General features: G+C 52.0%; 1 protein-coding gene across 11 annotated transcripts in view; it reads right to left on the reverse strand.

The window, feature by feature from the left end:
- Positions 1-21,047, reverse strand: part of LOC101555443 (pericentrin) — a 68,026-nt gene that overhangs the window by 21,593 nt on the left and 25,386 nt on the right. For 6 of the 11 annotated variants that reach the window (XR_008628499.1, XM_055126137.1, XM_055126141.1 and 3 more), the window contains exons 15-28: positions 18,638-18,742; positions 14,261-14,412; positions 13,148-13,308; positions 12,562-12,800; positions 11,426-11,588; positions 10,909-11,121; positions 9,762-9,794; positions 7,776-8,005; positions 7,307-7,423; positions 7,182-7,202; positions 5,879-6,085; positions 4,033-4,203; positions 3,452-3,592; positions 688-1,545 (exon numbers count right to left, since the gene is read on the reverse strand). Coding sequence is in view for 10 of the 11 variants with exons in the window: in XM_055126137.1 (XP_054982112.1) it covers positions 688-1,545; positions 3,452-3,592; positions 4,033-4,203; positions 5,879-6,085; positions 7,182-7,202; positions 7,307-7,423; positions 7,776-8,005; positions 9,762-9,794; positions 10,909-11,121; positions 11,426-11,588; positions 12,562-12,800; positions 13,148-13,308; positions 14,261-14,412; positions 18,638-18,742 (2,811 nt within the window). In the remaining variant the exon portion in view is untranslated. Of the gene's footprint in view, positions 1-687; positions 1,546-3,451; positions 3,593-4,032; positions 4,204-5,878; positions 6,086-7,181; positions 7,203-7,306; positions 7,424-7,775; positions 8,006-9,761; positions 9,795-10,908; positions 11,122-11,425; positions 11,589-12,561; positions 12,801-13,147; positions 13,309-14,260; positions 14,413-18,637; positions 18,763-21,047 lie in introns of those variants that run through there. The other 5 variants (XM_055126135.1, XM_055126136.1, XM_055126142.1 and 2 more) reach the window with 5 other exon arrangements.

Here is a 21,047-nt window from a genome sequence, read left to right on the forward strand (position 1 = left end):
GGGAAACATTTTCACAGGAAATACCAACTAAAGAGAGAAATCAGGGTGGGGGGGGAGGGTATAGCTCAAGTGGCCAAGCACAGTTCTTGTGTATGCAAAGTCCTGGGTTGGATCCCCAGCATGGGAGCTCCACAAGCACCCACGGGAACAGCCCTATAATATCATGATGAATGAGGTTAGTTATACTGGAAAGAGACCAGAGAGGGGAATGAAGACAAACAAACCAAAGCAATGTCAGTAGTGCTGGCTATTCTCCACAATATTTAACAGGAACTGTTCTAGAAAGTCTCAGGCTGGAGAACAGTACAAGGATTAATATCCTCGTCTTGGACCCCACCAACCCCAGTTTGAATCCCCGACACCACGGAAGGTCCACCAAGCATTGCCAGGGGTCACTCCTGAGCAGAGTCAAAAACAAGCCACCCTTGGGTACCACCAGGTGTCCTCAATGCCTCCAGAAAAAAAGTCTGAGGGGCTGGACCGACAGCACAGCGGGTAAGGCTTTTGCCTTGCATGCGGCCGACATGGGTTCAATTCCCAGCATCCCATATGGTCCCCCAAGCACTGCAGGAGAAATTCCTGAGTGCATGAGCCAAGAGTAACCCCTGCGCATCGCCAGGTGTGACCCAAAAAAGAAAAAAATGTCTGAGTGCTGAACAGGGACAATTTCAGAGCTGTGCACATTACCTGTGGATCACAGCCACGGCCAAGGGACGCCAAGCTCTGCACCTTGCTGCCCATGTCCTGCTCTAAGTCTTGGTCCCCTGAGGGCTCCTCGGACCAGGAACTCTGTGCCAGGGCGCAGCCCTCCCCACGGAGGTGGCAGGGTCCCCGAGGCTGTTGCTGCCGACCCAGGTCCTTCTGACACCGCAGGAAGCGCTGGTTCAGCAGCTGTAGCTGACGGCTGAGACGGACGCACTGTGTTCGGAGTCTCTGCAGCTCTGGTGTCTCATCGGTGGTTGACAGCAACTGTCTCTCCAGTGCCCCTCGGAAGCGAGCAAAGGCCGCCAGGATGGCCTCCAGCTGGGTGGAGTGTGCCCACCTGCGTCTGCTCAGGCAGGCGATTTCCAGCTCTCTGTCTGCGATTCTGGCTTCACACTCTCGGATCCGGGAGGCCAGGCCCTGGGCCTCAGTCTCCCTGAGGGCCGTGCTGCGCTCCAGCTCAGCCAGCCTTGTGGCAGCTGCTGCTTCAGCATCATGCAGGCGCTGGCGCAGGGTTTCCAGGGCCTGGCTGTGCCCATGCTCCTGCTCAGCCAGCAGCTGGCTCAAGGCCTCTTTGGCTGCCAGAGCAGCCTGGAGCTCACTGGCCAGTGCTCCATGTGCCACAGCCCCGTCTAGCTCGCTCTGCAGGCTCCCAGCCTGGCCTTTGCTGACCTCGTGTCCTGTAGGGCCCACCAGGGACAGCTCTCTCTGAAGCTTCTCGATGACCTCATGGAGTTGTTCGATCTCTTCCACTTTATCCTTCTGCAATCTCTCCTGGTTCTCATGAAGATTCTCAATTATGGACTTCAGTTCCTCGATTTCAGAACTTCTGTCATATGCGGCCTGAGGAAAAAAGGCACATTTCAGAGAAATGACCATCAGAATTTCCCTCCTTCACAGACAACTCACCTGGAATTCATTCTGAAAAAACCGAAAAGACTTTGAAGCTTAAAAGCACAATGGCTGAAGCTGAAGAGACAGTACAGGGAGAAGGCACTTGCCTTGCACTCGGCCAGCCCCAGTTTGATCCCCGGCACCACACAAGACCCCCAAAGATCCTATCAGAAGTGACCCTCAGGAGTATGTCCTGAGCATGACCAGGTGTAGCCCAAATGTGCCCCCTCTCTACCCACCCATCCCCTGAAAAAAAAAGTGCTCAGACCTGCACCTCCTCAGCCCCAGCAGCTTCCATGATGCAGTGTGTTAGCACCAGAAGTAAAAAGCATGCCTAGGGCTCACAGGGCAGCACTGAGCATGCATGTGCTGGCTTAGGTAGCCACAGCCTTGTACAGCTACAGGTGGGGTGCGCTCCTGCATGACTGTCCTGTGAGGAATAACCGAGTGCGGCTCTTCACAGTTACATGGGTCAAACACTGAGGAGCTGGTACATGCCTTGTGGGCAGAGGGACAGCACGGTAAGATAGTAGACGTGACCAACCGGGTTCAATCCCCTGACACCCCAAGTGGTCCTTAAGCCCCACCAGAAGTGATCCCTGAGCTCAGAGACAAGAATAAGCCAGGAGCACCACCAAGAAGGGAGAGGGAGGAAGGTAGAAAGAAAGGGAAGGAGAAAAGGGAGATAGAGAGATAGAGGAAAGGATGAAGGAAAAAAAGGAAGAGAGGGAGGAGAGAACAAGAGAAACCCAGCTTGTGACAAACATAAAAAAGGAAATATAAAGAGGATGGGAGGCACTGAACAATGCTGATGAACAGGGCAAGAGGGGCATGAATCGATGACATCTCTATGACTCTCTCTCTCTTAAACACATTCCACATTCTCAGAGTCTAACACCCAAACACATTCACTCCACTCTTTTTTTTTTTTTTAGCTTTTTGGGTCACACCTGGTGATGCACAGGGGTTACTCCTGGCTCTGCACTCAGGAATCACTCCTGGCAGTGCTCAGGGGACCATATGGGATGCTGGGAATCAAACCTGGGTCGGCTGCAGGCAAGGCAAACACCCTAACCGCTGTGCTATTGCTCCAGCCCCTCATTCACTCCACTCTTAAATACTTAGTCAACATTCACACACTCCACACTCAAACACTCACTCCACTGAGACAAGCTCACACACTCACTCTCACTCTCATACATACACTTCCACACACTCAGCAGGCTATAAGGACTCTTTTTTTTTTTTTTTTTGGCTTTTTGGTCACACCCAGCGATGCTCGGGTTATTCCTGGCACTGCACTCAGGAATTACTCCTGGCAGTGCTGGGATGCCGGGGATGTAACTGGCAAACACCCTACCCGCTGTGCTATCACTCCTGCCCCACAAGGACTCTCTTAAGGGTAAGTTTTCTTTGTTATCTCCACTAAAGAGAGCTTTGTGTTTTGCTCCAAGAGCACCGAAAAAAGACCCAGGAGTGGGAGGTCAACAAGGAAAGTGCTCACGACATAAACCCCACTTAGTAAGAGCCACCTCTTCCCCAAATTGAACAACCCAAAGCAGTGATGGGTTTGCATGAATACTTGCTGATGTCCATAAGCACAGCACCACTGTGGCGGTCACACCTGATAAGCACCTGAGCAGCGTGGCACTTGTTCTGAGTGCAAGGGGCAGGAAGTGGGTCGCTGCTCCCCGTCCAGGAGCTCTGGCTCTTACCAGAAAGCTACCTGCTGCCCTGCACTCTCGGGCATGCCAGGATACTCTCCCTGCAGGCACCAGGCCCTACAGGAGGCCCCCAGCTGGTGGTGATAAAGGCTGTCACATGGTCTGGGGCCTGAGAGGGCCTGTTGGTTTACCATCAAGCGGGCATTCTCCTCCTGCAACTCCTGGATGCAGGTGGCCGTGTGGCTCTGCTTTAAGTTCAGGTGCAGCACCTCTTGGTCTTTATTGACCATATCAGCTTTAATCTTTTCTAGTTGATCTTTTAAATCCAAAACCTTGCAGAAAAACAAAAAAGATAATTAGACCAAATATTCTAGTTGGTTTCATAACAAAACTTTATAAGGGTCTAAAAACAGTGCCACACAAGCCACTACCACTGCTCTGACCCCAAGTAGAGTACGGACAAGGAGTGGCAACATGGAGGGGCCTTAGGAGCACACACCCTACAGCCACCACCTCACCTCAGGGAAACACATCCCACAGCCATCCCACCTCAGGGAGCACATCCCACAGCCGCCCCAACTCGGGGGCAGGGGGACACCAACATCCCACAGTCACATCACCTAACTTGGGGGCACACACCCCACACCTTCACTTGGAGGCACGCACCCCACTAATCACCTCACCTTGGGCAAATACCCCATACCCACCTGTCTCAGAGACACACCCCCACAGCCACCTCAGTGCACTCAAGGGTGCACAATCCCACACCCACCTCGTTCTCCCGCTGCTGGAGTACCTCCTGCGCTGCCTCAAGCTGGCCTTGCGGGTCCTCAAGATGGCCCCCTGGTGCAGGCATGGGGCACTTGGCCTCATCTAGCCTGGACTGCAAAGAGGACACCAGAAGCAAGTGGCTCATCTGTTGCTCCTGCAGCGCCTCTCGGTCCTGTCCAGATGGGAGGAGATGCATCTATCAAGACTCCAGGAGCTCAGCGGGCTCAAGTGCCCATCGTGCTCACACCAGACACGCTACAGACCCAGACGCTCACAGGATCTAACTACCTGGGAAGGGGCCCGGCACTGCCACAAGTGGGAGGCTTATTTGCAGAAATTGCTCAACGGGTATAAAAATAATCTTTGGTCTGTTCAAGATTTTAAAAACTTGGAAAAAACTTGCCCAAAAAGCAGGCAACAGCTGACAAAACATACATTCATGGAACAATAACACCCCATTACAAAGTTTACAAATTACATTCAGTGTAGACAAACTCAAAGGGCAGAGGCAGACAGAAATCTGTATATGGACCAATTCTCTGGAGGTAATAAAAATGTTATCAATAGGTTGACTCCATGGCTTCGAGGCTGGCCTCACGTTCCGGGGAAAGGGCAACTCAGAGAAGCGATCACCAACTACATTGTAGTCGAAGGCCATGTGGGGGAAGGGAGTTGCGGGCTGAATGAGGGCTAGAGACTGAGCACAGCGGCCACTCAACACCTTTATTGCAAACCACAACAGCTAATTAGAGAGAGAAAACAGAAGGGAATGCCTTGCCACAGTGGCAGGGTGGGGTGGGGGGGGAGATGGGATTGGGGAGGGTGACAGGGACACTGGGTTTACGGGTGGTGGAGAATGGGCACTGGTGAAGGGATGGGTTCCAAACTTTGTATGAGGGAAGTATAAGCACAAAAGTGTATAAATCTGTAACTGTACCCTCACGGTGATTCTCTAATTAAAAATAAATAAATTTAAAAAAAAAAATGTTATCAATATTCCTGGCACTTAACCTCTGAGCATTTACCGAAGGAAGGAAGGAGGAAGGAAAGAGAAGAAAAGTAGGAAGGTAGGAAGGAGAGAAGGGGAGGAATAAAAAAGTCAAAAGGAAGGAGAGATGGAGAGGAAGGAGGAGGAAGGAGGAAGAAAGGAATGAAATCACATGTCAGAGGTCTGACTCCCTGGACTCGATGCTCAGGAGGCCTGTGCAGCCCTGGGCCTAGAGATGCAGAATACAAACAGGCCCTGCCCACGCTCATCCCCACAGCCACTGACAAATTCCTAAACTCAACCACTAAATGAACAGGCATTGGTGCTTTATAAAATTAGTATGGACAAATTCTGAGACTGAGAAATAATGGAATGCACATGCTTAAGACAACATAAAATGCTGCCACAGTAAACGTAACATCATGATCTAGAATAGTGTCATTACTTCTCGGACCCCTTCTGGCACAAGCTCTGAAGGCCATGGCATGTGCTTGGTGCTGAGAGGGAGCAGCCCCTCCAGCCTCATCAGAGCTGAGGTCCTGAGGTGTCCTTGGCAGTCTCTGGGTCGGGGGCGGGCTGAACTTTGGGAGTTGTTCTAGTCAACTAGTGAAAGCGAGGAGGGTCAGGGAACCTCTGGTCCATACCTATGGAAACTGAGGTTGTCGAAGTGAGTTAAACTGTGGGTCCCCCAGCAAGGCCTGAGAGAACTGCCTCCCCTAAACATACATGTGTGCCAGTGCATGGGCACAGAAGGGACAGAGGTGACATGGCCTTGCCTTGGAGGCCTGCCACACCTAGTCTGCAGTAAGGCTTTCCCCAGGGAGCCACTGCCGAGGGCAGGCAGCCCAGGCGCGCTGACCTGCTGCAGGCCCTGCACAATTCTTCTCTGCTGCTCCAGCTCCCCCTGCAGCTGTGCCACCAGCTTGCTGCTGTGGGCATTGGCCTCCTCTAGCCGCTGGATCTCCTGCTCCTGAGTTGCCACTCGCTTATCCACCAAGTCCTTCTTCATGGCCAGTTCATTCAACCCATAAGACTGTTCTTTCAACTTTTCTTGTAACAATTCAACCTACAACAAAAAATGCTTAAGCAATGAAGTAGTTAAGAGAAAATTTAACTTCCAAATGAAAAGGCTGATAGCACGCCTGAGAGAGCTGATTCTAGGCGGGGACTTCTGCCCTCAGTCTCACAGGGCAGCTGGATCTGAGGGAGTGACAGCTGTCTGGAGCAGAGCAGAACAGAGGAAAATTTAGTGAAATACCAGGAGTTCTGACAGTAACAAGTGGGTTGCTAAGCAGTCATCAGGGAGAACCACAGAAAGGGTCAAGAGTCCAGCTGGGTGAGACAAGACAAGGTTACTGAAAGTAGAGAATCAAGGAGAATTCGTAGGACACGGGGTCTGTGGTGCCACCAGAGTGGGAGTGACATGAAAGTAACAGACCAGAGAGTGCAGCAGGTCAAGTGCTCACCCCTGGTTCGATCCCCAGCACCACCTAGGGTCCACCAGGAGTGATCCCTGAGCACAGAGCAAAGAGTAAGCTCTGAGCACCACAAGTGTAGCCCCAAAACAAAAAAACAGATGAGCTTCAACTACTACCTCACAGCCGCAGCTGAGCAGAAGCAGAAAGCAAAACATGTATAGGCCCCCAGCACTGTGCTGTGCGTGCGCATGCACACATACATACACCCCGTACACCTGCACCACCTGCACGCAGGAGGCACACATCACACACAACACATGATTCCACACAGGCACATCACACACCTCACATACACAAAAACATATTACACATCAAACATACATCACACATCATATACATGCAAAAATGACACACATCACATGGTCACACATATCACATGCACATTACATTCATATCACAAAATCCATGGGCTCAAATATCGCATGCATATCACACACATCACATGAATATATATGCCACACATCATACACATAATGTGCACACAAGTCACACGCATCAAACACATTATACGATCCACATAATACATGCATTTTCAAAGCTATACATAATATGCACACACATCACTTGTGCGCGCGCGCGCGCGCGCACACACACACACACACACACACACACACACACACACACACACACACACACCCCAAGAGCAGGTGGCCCCAGCCTCACAGAAGGCAGCATGCAGCCTACCTCCTGGCCCAGCTGTGCCTGCTGTGGTTCCCACATACATGGAAGGGAAAGAACAGAGTGGTGAGGGCTTGAGAAACAGTTCGGACACCCCCAGGTTCCAGCCAGGCATACAGCCGCTGACTCACGTCGCTATCTCGGGGTCCTTGGGGCTGCAGTCTGGCTGCCTGACGGAGCTGCTCCTCAAGCCGCCGGATCTCCTGCTGGAAGTCCTCGCGCTCATGCTCCCGCTCCACAGCCTGCTCCTGTGGGGAGAACCGGGGCCTCCAGTAAGGTTCACTGCAGCTCCTATCCGCAGCATCCTCACAGGTTAGGGGGAGAGGAGAGACAGGCGTGAGGAGTTGAAACCAGCAGACAATTGGTGGCACAAAGCATATGCACACAAGGCTCAGGGTCAGCATGACAGAATGCAGCCCAAGCTTAGCCCAGCCTGCCTGGCCTGGACTGCACAGCACAGCATGACATGGTCCAGCCCTGCATGGCAGGAGAGGCAGGGAGCTCGCTCTACACTTTAACCAGCCCAAGGTCAACTCATGAAGGAGTCGGAAAGCTGGTGGTGGTGGCCACTGCAGATGCAACTAACGCCCACACACTTACATCCATGAACTGCCGCTGGCTGCGCAGGTGCTTGTCCAGAGACTCCATCTGCTGCCGCAGAGCCGTGAGCTCCTCAGCCTGCTGGGCACAGGCCTGCTGCCGTGACAGCTGCTCCTCTAGCTCCGATTCCAGAACCCTCATCTGTGACAGCAGGGCCGAACGGTCCTTCTCACACTGCTTCCTTGTCTCCAGATGCTCCTGGGCAAGAGATGCCACTTCCGTGCGCAGGGCTAGCAAGGAGAGAAGACGGGGAGGACTCCAAAGCTCAGGTGCTGCCTGGTGCCACAGAAGCAATCAACCTATCCCAGAGATTCCCTGGCCCAGTCCATCCATCTGCAAAGGGGCACTGGGCCCTGCCTATAGCCTCCCCTCCAGGAGGGGTATTGGCCAGCCAAGGCCAATGCACCGGGAAGGAGCCCCCACAAACCAGCAGGGGCCTGTATCCTGCCCCACACAAGCCCACAGCTTGACATGGCCATAGACACTCACTGCAAATCTGGAACTTACATTTAAGGGAAAAATGTATCATAGAAAGGCTGGCTAAAAATTGTAAAAGACCTGCTAATAATACAGCTTAGAATTGCTCGGTGACACCAGATAATATTTTAGGAATCCTATCTTCATATTCTAGTAACCTGTGAACAGTTTTTGGGCCACTCCCTGCAATGATGAGGGTGGGGGTGCTGGTGAGGGAACTCAGGGCTCTGGCATAGAGTCCATGCTGCAGCCTTCGGAGCATCACCCCAGACCTATCATTTTGTTTTCTATGGAGGGTCATACCCAGCAACATTGCAGGGCAAGGAAACTGGGGCCACTCTCTGCCACATTGTCCAGCCACATTTAGCCCAACCATGCTCGGTCCAGCCACGCGACCCAGCCATGCTCTGCCCAGCCACGTTCAACCCAGCCATGCTTGGCCTGGCCATGCTCTGTCCAGCCACACTTGACCCAGCCATGCCTGGCCTGGCCACAATCGCCTGCTGATGTAATGCCAGGCCAGGTGGACCATGTGTAACAAAACCACCAGGGTACTCCAGTGGTGCCAAGATTCAAGTCCAGGGGATACATGTGAGACACCTGTAAGACCAGGGCTCTGCCATGTGAGCAATCTCCTTCCTGTTCTGCTTTAACAGGGGCCATAGCTGGCAATATACCAGGACTACATGGTGCTGTTGGCTGAGCCCAGGCCTCCCACCTGCGCCACACCCTGCGCCCCTGGAACAGACCCATGTAGACACAAGTTTTCATGTCTGGTATGGAAGCTGACTGCAGGCTGTGTGGACTCACCCTGTGCAGTCAGGTAGCCTCTGATCTCACCCCTAACCTCACCCCTGAGCTCATGGTACTCTCTGTCTTGCATGAGAAGGTACAAAGTCACTTAACCCCTCTGGGGATCAAGGGACCCAAGTGTCTGCTTGTGGCAGGTGGGTGGAGGTCATGGCTGTGTTGAGGGAGGAAGGTGCCAACTGCCGACACATCTAGAATGGACTGGTAAGAGGCCACAGCCCAGAGAAAACTATGAACCAGTACATGTCCAAGGAACGGAAGGCTTAGCTTCTGCTGAATCCCAAATAACGTAAACAATCCCAAAACCCACGTAGAACTCAGAGTTCACTTATATGTGTCCAGCTCTGGAAACTTCATCGTTTCTATAACCTGCAATCTTCTACCCAATAGAATTTTGCAACAAGTGTTCAAACCATAAAGCCAAGCAGTAAAGTCACTGCTGCAGGTGCCGTGTCTGGGTGGTGTCTGGGCTGTAGAGACCCACTGCAAGGCTCCACCCTCAGGCTCCCTAAGGACAGATAAACCCACTGCAAGCAACACCCTGCAGACACAGCCCAGAAAAAGTGTTTCCTGCCTGAAGGCCAAGGGTCCAATCACCCTGGATTGAACATCTGCTACCAAAGCACTGAGACAGCTCCCTGTCGCGGTGCAAATTTGCACATGGCACAGCACACATCAATCACATCTGCTCTTACAAACCTGAATCCTTGTGTGCTACAGTAACAGGAAGGCCTAGAAACAAAAAGGCAGAGAATTGGCAGATAGAAACAGAACAGGGGCATAGGACAAGAGCGAGAAATGAGAGGAGGATGCTTGGTGAAAGCACCACAGCAGGAAATGCCTACAGTCTCTGTCCCCCGGCATCACTGCTGATGTCCAGCCAACCACAGTGTGGAGGAGGCAGGAAGAAGGGCACAGCAGCATTCAAGGTGCAGTGAGTGCTCCACCCTACAAGCTCTCCCCTGGGCAGCAGTCAAGGTCTGATGTCACTCTCACCTTGTGCGATAAGCATGCAAAGTGTGAGAACAGAGCAGCCTGGCACACCTAAGTGCAGCCAGCACACACTCTGGCAGAAGTCACTGAGGCCATGACCATCCACGGGTCCAGACCATCCTACAACACAGCAGTCAGCATCAACAGGACCCAGAGAGGAATGAGGCTACCCTGAGCATCAAGTATCCCCACAGCTGATGCTGGCAGGGCAGGGAGACCAAGGCCAGAACAGACAGCAGCAAATCAGAGGAAGCCCCAAATCCCGAGGTGAGGTACAGCATGGGCCATCTCGGATCAGAAGGTGCTCAGCAGGCTGCTCGGCCAGCGCGGGGCAGAGCAGGGACAGGAAAGCAGAGACACCTCTGGGCATGCCCAGTCAGCTCCCATGAAACCACACTCAGCTCTGTGTGCTCTGCTGCTGCATTTGAGTCCATTACCTAAAGTTTCTGAGTGGGGAGGACAGTTAGAGTCACACCCTGCGGGGGTCAGGGATCTTAAGGGTGCTGGGAACCAAACCCATGTCGTCCAAGTGCAAGGCAAGTGCCTACCCCATGCTCTCTCTCCAGCCCTGAACTGATGCCCCAGGGCCCAAGCAGTGCCAGGGAGTGAGCGGTCCAGGCTCTGAAACTGACACACGCTTCTGTGGAAACTCCCCTGAAGGTGACTGCACACTGGGGGTTCTGAGCACAAGCCCCATCACAGGTCATCCCCACAGGGCAGAGCAGTCGCCCTAGCATGCATCTCCAGACAGGCTCCTCCCGGCTCTCCATTCCCACCTCACACCATGTGTGCCCCCACCAAAGTCACATTCAAGTCCTGCCTGGGCTTGCGTCCACACCCGAGCACGCCTCACCGGCTTCCCTGTCCTGCGCCTCTGCCGCCACCGCCTCCTTCTGTCTCCGTAGTGCCGAGTTCTCATCCTGTAGCAACGACACCTGCCGAGCTGCCTGCTGCAGCCGCTCCCGAAGGCTCTCCAGCTCCTCCACAAGGGCCTGTTCCGTTGTGTCCCTGCGACCCAGGGCCTCCTGCAGGCTGGCCTGCTCCTCCCTGAAGCCCGCGATGAGGCCTGTGGGGAACAAGTCAGGCTGCCAAGACCACAGGAGAGCAAGAGGAACCCAGCCAGAGTATGTGGTCAGAGGGACAGCAAGCCTAGCAGATGCCCTCAGTCCCCCAAGTGCCCTGCAAGAGGGACCAGTGAGTGTCAGACACCTGCTCTAGCACTGTCCCCTCCCTGTGAGGGACAGAGGTGTCAGATCACCTGAATCAGGCTTGAGGTACCAGCCCCTAGAGCGTCAGACGCTGCCTCATTATCTGCATGTGGCCCAGGACTGTCAGTGGAGGACACCCGTCTGCCACCTTGCCAGCCTCACCCTCTGCCTTGTGCAGCTCCAGCAGTAGCCGTGCCTTCGTGGCGCTTTCCTCGTCCAGACGCTGCAGCAGCTCCTGGTGCTTCCGGACCACCTGGGCCGTCTCCTCATTCTTGCAGCTAAATTCCTTCTCAAAGCGAGAATGAAGCTGTCGTGCTTCTTCCAGCTGTGGAACACATTCAAGAAACAGCTCACAGCCGTAAGACCTACAGTCTGTGCTGAGCAAGACACTTCTCCCTGACAATCTAATCGGTTTCCTCGACAGAGTTCTGACAGCCAGAACTCAGCTGATGCATAAAATACTACAGAGACTGGCACTGTGCCACAGGCCACAAGCTGCTCTCAAACAGGAGATCAGGGCAGGAAGCTGGGCACCCTGAATGCTGATGGGCACAGAAGGCTGCAGCCGGAAAGTAGGGGTGGGGAGCCCAGAAGTCAGGCTCACCTGGGCAGGGTCCTAACCAGGTGTGGCCTGTACACACGCTCTTCTGCCCCCCTAACTGGGCCCCTGCCCCTGCTATCCATTACCCACCAGAATCCCTTCGACTGCTAAGCCCCAGCAGAGCAGATACAATACAAGGCAGTCTCCCATGTGCCCAGTTGCCACCCTGGCTACAACCGAGGGCTGAGGCCCCACCCTGGCCTCTCACAAGGGACTCTCATCCTCTCCAGCATGCAAGCCAGCAGGTTTCCCATGGGGCACAAAGCCCCCAAAGCTGCCTGCTGGTTGTCCCAACCGTGCTTCCATCCGGCCTGTGGCAGCTGCTCCAAGAACCCACAGCAACCCCGCTGGGGCAGAACACAAATCAGGGCCACTTCTGTGTCCTCAGTGACCACACTCAGCTATCTGTCCTGCCAAGGCCTGTCTGTGGGTGGAGAGAAGGGGACGCAAAGGGAGAGGCCGCAGGAGAAGCTGAGGCAGCGCTTGCTGCTGTAAGCCCACTTCCCAGAACAGGGCTCAGAAAGCCTCTGAATGGAGGTGTGTAGTTGCCTCTGATCAGGGGCAGCACTCACGCCTGGAGGGAGTGGTCTGCGTCCCAGCAGACCCAGGACAAGGGAACACCAGTGCATCGCTGTCAAGCCCGCCTCCCAAGGACCAGAGGCATCAAGGCACAGTTTCTGCCCGGGTGTGGGCTTACCTGCTTGCTGGAGTCCAGGGCCATCCCCAACAGGCCGTCCACTGCCAGGCCCAGGCTCTGGAACACCTTCTTCACAGGCTGGTCCCAGTCCAGGGTGCGGTCAGGACTCAGGAAGAAGCTCTCACAGACATGACTACTGAGTTCAGCCAGCGAGGACACCTCCATGCTTCCGGGCACTGTTGTGTCCAGATCCAGCACAGCCAGCTCAGAGCCCAACCAGGTGTTGTCAAGATCCGGCACTGCAAAGTGAGCACACAGGGAGCTTGTGCCCAGCGACCAAGAACCACAAGTTCTTGGGAAGAGAGGGCATGTGAGTATGAACGTGTGCCTGTGTATGTAGGGGTGTGCGGATGCATGTGTGAATGTATACACATGCATGAGTGAATGTGTATACATGTATGCATGCAAGTGTGTATACTGTGTGCATGCAACTGCATGTACATGTATATGCACACATGTACATGTGTATGTGTGGATGTATACATATGTGCATGTAAATGTATATGCAGACAAGTGAGTACGTGTGTATATGCATGCACGTATACATGCCCGGGAGGAGGGCAGGGCTCTGGGGGTCTGGGCTCACCTGCCTGGGGGACCGCATCCCCAAGCTGCGCACTGGGCAGGACCTCGTCATCCAGGCACAGCCCCACACGCTCACTGATGCGGCTCCTCATGGCAGTGGCAGCCCTCAGTGTCTCTCCAAAGAGACCCAACAGCCTCTTCAGGGTATCGCGCAGCACCCTCCTGAGACACAAGGGGCATCTCGAGATCATTATTCCAGATTCCAGGATGCGTCTCCCTGAGAAAGGCCTGGCCTAGCAAACCGGGTAATGTCCCAACTGCCCAGATTTGACTGAGAGCTCCCTGTACCAGAGGCAGAGACAAGAATTGAACTACACACACACTAGACCTACGCAAAAAGCAGAACCCCAAAATACCAAATGATGCCCAGGGAAGGTCTGTCCATGCGGCATCTACATGGGAACATTCGCTTTACTTTCTGGTTTTGCTTTGATTTTGTCTGGGCCACAATGTCCTTGGGGGCTACTCCCAGAAGGGCTCAGGGGACCATGTGTAACACGGATAGTACCAGGCTGACCTCCCCACATACAAGCATGGAATGTGCGTTGCTCGCCCCAGTATGTCATCACTCCAGCCCCTCAAGTCTTTTTCCTGTCTGTTTCTGGGTCGCACCCAGCAGTGCTCAGGGGTTCTGTGCTCAGGGGATCACTCCTAGTGGTGCTCAAGGGGCCCCAAAGTGGTAACAGGGATCAAACTGGGGTCAGCTACCTGTCTGCAAGACAGTGCACCTTACCCGTGCACTGTCTTTCTAGCCCCTCTAAAATCTAAGTAAGAATAATGTGCTCTAGGGCCCTGTCCTGCCAGATGCAACTGGGCCAGGAGACACCCAGTAAGCAAGTTGGCCCAGAGGGAACAGAACTGACAGCACAGCAAGGCTATTTGCAGACACACACACACACACACACACACTTTTCAGTCACATACCCCTTTATGTGATACACAAACATTCCAGTCACACAACTTTTTGTGATACACACGCCTCTGTGATATACACACAAACATCCCCTTTCTGTGATACACGTCTATGATACACACATTCCTTTCCATGATACACACACACACCTTTTCTTGACACACACTTCTGTCACACACTCATGCATGCACACATGCACACCTTTCCCCATGAGACTGGTCGATATCAGATTTCAGCATGGAGATGAGGTTTGTGCCTTCCTGGTTTTCCCTTTCGCGCCTTTGTTGCAGTTTCTCCAGCTCTGAATCACGCACTTCCAGTTCATGACTTAAGGATAAAATCTGGTTTTTCAACTGTTAAGAAAAAATTGTGAAACTTTTATTTCAAATTATTCAGCCTAAATTTAAGAAACTTTCATCACAAAATTCATCATCCCATTTAAGATACTGTTAAAGGGCAAGAGACCCAGGCTCTTTCCCCGGCACCACATATGGTCTCCTGAGTGCAAAGCCAAAAGAAAGTCCTGAGCACTGCTGGATGTGGACCTTCCCCGTCACCACCACAAAATAGATAGATGAACAGAACAGTAAAAGAATGGGTGGTGAACTTCAGGGAACATATCCCAGAGATGCAAAAAAGTATAGTAGAGGGGGCTGGAGTGATAGTACAGCGCGTAGGGCGTTTGCCTTGCACGCGGCCGACCCAGGTTCAATTCCCAGCATCCCATATGGTCCACCGAGCACCGCCAGGAGTAATTCCTGAGTGCAGAGCCAGGAGTAACCCCTGAGCATTGCTGGGTGTGACCCAAAAAGCAAAAAAAAAAAAAGTATAGTAGAAATGACATCTGCACTTTATATGTTCATTGCAGCACTGATTACAATAGCCAGAATCTGAAACTTTGGTACATCTACACAATGGAATACTATGCAGCTGTTAGGAAAGATGAAGTCATGAAATTTGCATACAGGTGGATCAACATGGAAAGTATCATGTTAAGTGAAATGAGTAAGAAAGAGAGGGATAGACATAGAAAGATTGCACTCGTTTGTGGAATATAAAGTAACAGAATGGAAGACTAACACCCAAGAACAGTAGAGGTAAGTACCAGGAGTATTATTCCACAGCTTAGAAGCCGGCCTCGCATGCTGGAGGAAAAGGCAGCTCAGATAGAGAAGGGACCACCAAGTAAAGGGTGCAGGAGGGCCCATTCGGGATGGGAGATGCAGGCTGAAAGTAGACTATAGACTGAACATGATGGCCACTTAATACATCTACTGCAAACCACAACACCCAAAAGGAGAGAGAGCAAAAGGGAATGCCCTGCCACCGAGACAGGGCAGAGTGAGGGGAGGATGGAGTGAGGGTGATGAAAGGGATGCTGGGACCATTGGTGATGAAAAATGGGCACTGGTGGAGGGTTGGGAACTTGACCATTGTATGACTGAAACACAAGCACAAAAGTTTGTAAGTCTATAACTGTACCTCACTGTGATTCACTAATAAAAAATTTTTTAAAAATAGGTGGTCATTACAGGGGGAATACTGATAGATTTTTCCTCCATCACTGACACCTAGATTTCATGGGCCTGGGATATAGCTTAGTGGTAGAGCCCCCTACTTTCCCTGTGTGAGGCCACAAGCTTATCCTCAGTATATGCCATGTCTCCACCGAGTGTGATCCCCAGTTCTGCAGGAGTCTTCAGCTCCACAGCCAGAGTGCAACTCCAGTGCATCCCTGTCAGCACCATCACCACAGATGGAGGTGAGGTAAACAGGATGAACGAATAATGGGGAAAACAAGCAGGCCAGGGCTCTCTCACAGATAATGACTCATGCCTCTGCTCATTCACAGTGACCGCTTCTAGGAACAGAGGGATCCCACTGGTTCTTTCTAAACATGAAAGCCAGCCAGTATGGGTGCATGAGTGCAAGACAGTGAAAGGCAAGGATGGGTAATGGGGCCCGGCTATGGAGAGAGCTCACAAGGGGGGCCTTCTTGGGGCAGTGCACAACAGAGTACACAAACCTCGCCACGCCTAGGGCCATGAGGTGGCCAACCCAGCCTGTGCACTGGCTCGGCACCATAGCCCAGCACTGACACACGCTACCACAAAAGGAAAACACTCCCTTCTGCCCCCGGGAGGCTGCAAACTCCAAACACTGGGGGTCTAGAAAAGTTTATGATGCTCCATGGCACAGGCACAAATCTATAAGCAAAGTGTCTCTACCATCACTTGATTTAGGCCAGAAACTCGGGCCGGCACACTAAGGCCACAGAGAAAAGGCAGCAGAGCAAATGCCACAGGAGCCATATGCAGGCACTGAAGAGAAAAGATGAAGCTGTACTGAAAGAGAATGCCTTCAAGGGCTCACTCAAACTTTTCTCCAAAAAGGACCACAAAGGACGTGAGTCAGGGAGAGACTATCGAGGAAAACCCCAACATAGCAAGTCCACTTGCCTCCTGACGGCTTCCTCCAAGAAAACAAGAGCTATCAGGAGTGTCCCAGGACACTGTCCTTCAGTCCAGCATGAGCACACACAGCTCTGCTCTGACCCACTGTGATCTCCCAGGGTACTGCCTCAGCCTTAGAAATGGGACAGAGGGGCCAACACGCACAGCAGCAAATGCAGAACCTTTGTCATCATGAAACTGGGTCAAAGACCAACAACTATCCTTGCCTCACAGTCTCAAGCTAAGAACAATGTGCCTCAGTGTACCCTGGCTCTGTGGGTGAGAGGGTGTGTGCTTCAAAAACCAGCTGGTCTGCAGTAGCCCTGTCTGCCCTGTCATGTCTGAGACATACATGGTCAAGTGCAGAGAGTGAGCCAGGCTAGCAGATGCCCAGCAGTAAGGTCCTGACCGATGGCAGAAAACAGTGAACCAGCATTTCAGAACACTGGAACCACATGTTCAGGGTTACAGACAGATGAATAGGTCAAGGAAATGTGGAACAGTTCACAGTCATTACAATCCACGCGCTTAGACATGTGAAGAGTCAGCTAGGGCTACTCCCTGGTGACCTCCATAAACCATCCTCATGACCTCCTCCTATTAAAATCACACCCATTGGAAACTCCAACAACTATAGTGAGTTTTGTGTTGAATTATGGAATGTAATCAAGGTAAAGAAAAAATGAAGTGAAATTCATTAGTTATACAGTAGGGGGTAGGGGGTGGGGGCGGGGGGTATACTGGGGTTTTTGGTGGTGGAATATGGGCACTGGTGAAGGGATGGGTGTTTGAATATTGTATAACTGAAACATAAACCTGAGAACTTTGTAACTTTCCACATGGTGATTTAATAAAAAGTTAAAAAAAAAAAAGAATAAAATAAAATAAAATCACACCCATGAGTACCATAATACCATACAGTTACCATGGCAACCGGGAATCAATGAAAGAAGCCAAATTTGGCAGGACCTCAGACTCCAGGGGCATGGGGAAGCATGGGGAACAGGGAAGGTAGGAATTCTGAAACGAAGGTAGCTTGAGATGGAGTCTGCCATCCTTCAATCTGCCTGCATGTTGTGAATAAAGTTCCTTCAGGTGTGAAGGCGTTCTGGCTATGACATCTGTTACCCAATGATGGCCAGAGTTGACTTGGCTGATCTGGGTGGCAAGGCAGGGATCTCCCCCCTCCCCCATCACCTCTCCATGTGAGTCCCTCCTGACGCTACACGCTCAAAGAGGACAGCCTTCCAGGAGGACTGGTCAATGGTGGAATCTATCACATGTGTGTGGAGAACAGAGGGTAGGAAAGATTGAGAAGGGACTAGTAAGTAAGACAATAATACTTGGAAATGACCATGCTGGACAAGAGAGAGAGGTGTCTGCCATAAATGCTGGCTAGGAGGGAAGGGAAGTTGGGAGGAGGGACACTGGGGACAATGGTGGTGGAAAATATTCACTGGTAGAAGGATTGGGTGTTATACACCATATAACTGAAATCCAAACATGAACAGCTTTGTAATGGTCTAACAATGATTCAATTAAAAAAAATCAAAATTTTTATTAAAAATTTTTTTTAAAAAAGATGGCCTTTCCCAAATAGAGATAGACCATTCTTCAGTCGCATGTCCACAGGTAGACACTGTTCTAGTCCCCTGCTAGAATCTCAAAGACAAGCTCTTTTATGATTGTCATCATATCTCTCACTTGATGGCCTTAGCAGACCTGGAACCGCATGTTCAGGGTTACAGATAGATGGATAGGTCAAGGGAATGTGGAACAGTTCACAGTCATTACAATCCACACGCCTGGACATGTGAAGACCTGGGAGATATGCAAGTGGGCACTTGGGGAGACGCTGCACGCTCCACTTTGAGGCCCCCTGGGTTATCTAATTTGAAGCAGGTAAGGGGCGATGGGAAATGGGGCCAAGGATGGGCCTGGGAGCAACAGGGCAGTTTCTGCCTGGGGTGAAGGCAAGCTCTGGATGGATAGTAGAGATCACTGCAACAAAGGTGTGAAAGCGGTGAGTCAGAAATGTTCGCTCCAAGATGGCCAGAGGCTCACTTCTGTGTCAGGTTTGCCATAGGCACAAGAGCAGTGAAAAGAAAAGGGGTGTTCCACTAACCTGCTGAATCTGGGGATCCTCCTCAGGCTGCAGTGAGGAATGCATCTCTCTGCTTTGCGACAGAGACCGTGTCTGTTCACCATTAAGTTGCTGAAGCTCTTCCTCCTGTAAGAGTCACATTCAATCTGCACCAAAGCACATCAACAACAACACAATGCCATCAAGCCTCTCATGGTTTGCACACACAGAGCGAGCAAAGATCTAGGAGTCCTAGGCCATGCCAGGAGCCTTGGCCTCCCCGACAGCAGCCCCTTCAGGAAGCACTTCCTCAAAGCCCTAAGACATGGGCTGTCTGGACAGTAGAACCTGAGTCTTGGGTTTTTGAGGAGCATTGGTGGGGGACTTCTGGGGGGCCACACCCATCAAAGATCAGGGGTTACGCCTGACTCTGCACTCAGGAATTACTCCTGGTGGTGCTTGGGGGACCATAAGGGATGGAGGGGATCAAACCCGGGTCAGCACTGCAAGGCGAAAGCCCTCCCTCTCGCGCTCCGCCGAGATTCGACGCGGGTGGCCATGCTTTTGCACGGCCGCTTTGCTGCTGAATGAGCAAGATCCAGAGCCAGCTACATTACTTCTGGTCCCAGCAAGTGCTTGCAGCCATGTCTCCAGACTGTGAACTAAGCTTTTGCTCCATGCTGCCCCAGGAAGGGAAATGATGCAATTTCCAACTTAATCTCCCTGGACTTAATTACTAAAATACAGAAATCCTAAACTGGGCGGCTGCTACCGCGGCCTTGCGACTTTATATCTCTTCATTCTCATCAGTGGAAAACTAATTATCAAATGTTTCCTTGTCAGGGGCTGGAGTGATAGCACAGCAGGTAGGGCGTTTGCCTTGCACGCGGCAGACCCGGGTTCGATTCCCAGCATCCCATATGGTCCCCCAGCACCGCCAGGAGTAATTCAGGAGTGTAGAGCCAAGAGTAACCCCTGTGCATCGCTGGGTGTGACCTGAAAAGCAAAAAAAAAAAAAAAAAAAAATGTTTCCTTGTCAGTAGGGCCGTATTTTTTGGGAATAAATTCCAACAAGAATAGTGAGTTCTGTTGAGACTCCAACAACAATAGTGAGCTTTGTGTTGAAATATGGAATGTAATCAAGGTAAAGAGAAAATGAAGTGAAATTTATCAGTTATGCAGGTGAGGGTGGAGGGGCTGGGGGCTGGGGGGCATACTGGGTTTTTTTGGTGGTGGAATATGGGCACTGGTGAAAGGATGGGTATTTAAGCATTGTATAACTGAGACATAAGCATGAGAACTTTGTAACTTTCCACACGGTGATTCAATAAAATAAATTTAAAAAAAAAAAAAAAGCCCTCCCTGTGCACTATCCTTCCAGTCCCTCGTTGTTTTTTGTGTGTTCTGATTTTGGGGCCACACCCAGTGATGCTCAGGGCTTACTCCTGACTCTGCACTCAGGAATCACTTCTGACGGGGCTCAGAAGACCATACGCAGTGCCAAGGATCAAGCCTGGTTCGGCCACATGCAAGGCAAATGCCCTATCTGCTCAGGCTCCTGAGTCTCTTGGGTTTTAAGAGGAAAATCCTGCTACCTCTTAGGTCACAGAAAGGCTTCATCAAGTTCACCTAAGGAATGAGACCATGTTAGTAAGTTCAGGGAGAAGACGCCTTCACTCGACTGAGGCTCAGCCCCATGGTTCCTGAGCACCATCAGGTGGGCCTCCAAACAGTAGTTTAGAGAGCCAGGGCTGAGGCTTGGATGACAGAGCACCTGCTTGTGTGTGATGCTGACACCCTGTACCCTGTGGCCCCAAACACAGCAGGTCAAAGCCCTGGTGCCTAGAACCAAGACAAGGACCTGCAGAGGCTTCAGGGTGAGGGACCAGACCTGTGAGGCCTCGCTCCCGGCTGGGGACAAGACAAGGCCAAGCACTCGCCTCACAAGCAGCCAATTCTGGTTCCAGTGCTGGCACTGCATGAACCTGAGCAGCATTGTGTCCCCAGAGCCTGGAACTGACCCTCCACCTGGTTGGGTAGGCCTCCTGCCCCCCAAAAAGAAGAAAGGTCCCCTTCACTTTTGGGAGAACCTCTGATGCACCAGGGGGAATTCACAGACCCCCTCCTGACAGATGGAGCCTCACGCTGCTGAAAGGAAGGGTCCAAGGGGGTATCTGAGTCACAAGCCCGGCTTACAAAGTCTCCAGTGGTCCCAGGGTTGCCCCAACCAGCCTGGCGGGCACAAACAATGACCCGTGAACAACAGTCCTGAGGGGAGCTCCAAGGAGCAGCAGGGGAGGATCCAGCTTGTCCACATACACCCCAGAAAACTGCCACCCTCTGTGAAGGACTTGACGCCTAGACTAGCCTAATGCCCAGTTATTCACAGCCTGTGCCAAAGCTCAAGTGACATGGCCATTGCCTGGGGGTGTGTGGGCTGCACCGCCAAGAC

Source organism: Sorex araneus, chromosome 2, assembly GCF_027595985.1.
Source record: "Sorex araneus isolate mSorAra2 chromosome 2, mSorAra2.pri, whole genome shotgun sequence".
Lineage (NCBI taxonomy): Eukaryota > Metazoa > Chordata > Mammalia > Eulipotyphla > Soricidae > Sorex > Sorex araneus.